We start from the raw sequence: 696 nt of genomic DNA on the forward strand, positions 1-696 counted from the left end.
CCCCGCCCCGCCCCCTAAATCACTGACAATATTCTGGCAAGTCCCAAAACCAACGCAAATTTTCCCTGGTTGTCATGCCCTACAGCAGCCTGAAGGTGGTGCCAGTGGGCATGAGCCGCGGCATCAAGAAGCTGATGCAGGAGAGGTTCCCCAACATGAGCAAGTTTGAGGACATCAGTGAGCTGATGGTGAAGTAAGAGGACTGCGTTTGGGATAGAAAGATTCCTGCCAATGGGACACACTCAAGATAAATGACATAAATCCGGACATAGAGGAGAAAAAAAGGTGGGGTGGTTGGGTGGTTGATTTGTATCTGATTCAGTTTATCACTGTTCCCAGAGGGGCGAACCTTTCAGAAAGCGAAGCGGAGCAGGACGGCGAGCACAACATCACCGAGCTGCCGCAGGTGTACTCGGGCCGCGGCAACATGACGTCCCAGCAAAGCGCCGTCCGTTTGACCGAAGTATGCCCGCGCGCACCGGAAAAACGCTTTTTAGCGTCGTTCGTTCCAATACTCGTGTCTAATCCCCGAGCTTTTGTGCGCGCAGATCGGGCCTCGCATGACCCTGCAGCTGATCAAGATACAAGACGGAATATCGAGCGGGAACATCATGTACCACGCCACCAGTAAGTGCCATCGGCCGTCTTGGCCCGTCTGCTAGTTTTGGTGCGGAGGATGACAACGTCTGTATGAAA

The 696-nt window shown here is 53.6% G+C and overlaps 1 protein-coding gene across 1 annotated transcript; it reads left to right on the top strand.

Annotated features, from left to right (window-relative positions):
• Positions 1-9: 9 nt before the first annotated feature.
• LOC109508903 (suppressor of SWI4 1 homolog) lies at positions 10-688 on the top strand. The gene is made up of 3 exons (XM_019858833.1): positions 10-193; positions 340-463; positions 549-688. The coding sequence occupies exons 1-3, from the start codon at positions 75-77 to the stop codon at positions 660-662; spliced, it is 357 nt and encodes a 118-aa protein (XP_019714392.1). The 5' UTR covers positions 10-74; the 3' UTR covers positions 663-688.
• The last annotated feature ends 8 nt before the right edge of the window (positions 689-696 follow it).

The sequence above is a fragment of the Hippocampus comes genome, unplaced genomic scaffold, assembly GCF_001891065.2.
Source record: "Hippocampus comes isolate QL1 unplaced genomic scaffold, H_comes_QL1_v1.1 C16688656, whole genome shotgun sequence".
In the NCBI taxonomy this organism is placed as follows: Eukaryota; Metazoa; Chordata; class Actinopteri; order Syngnathiformes; family Syngnathidae; genus Hippocampus; species Hippocampus comes.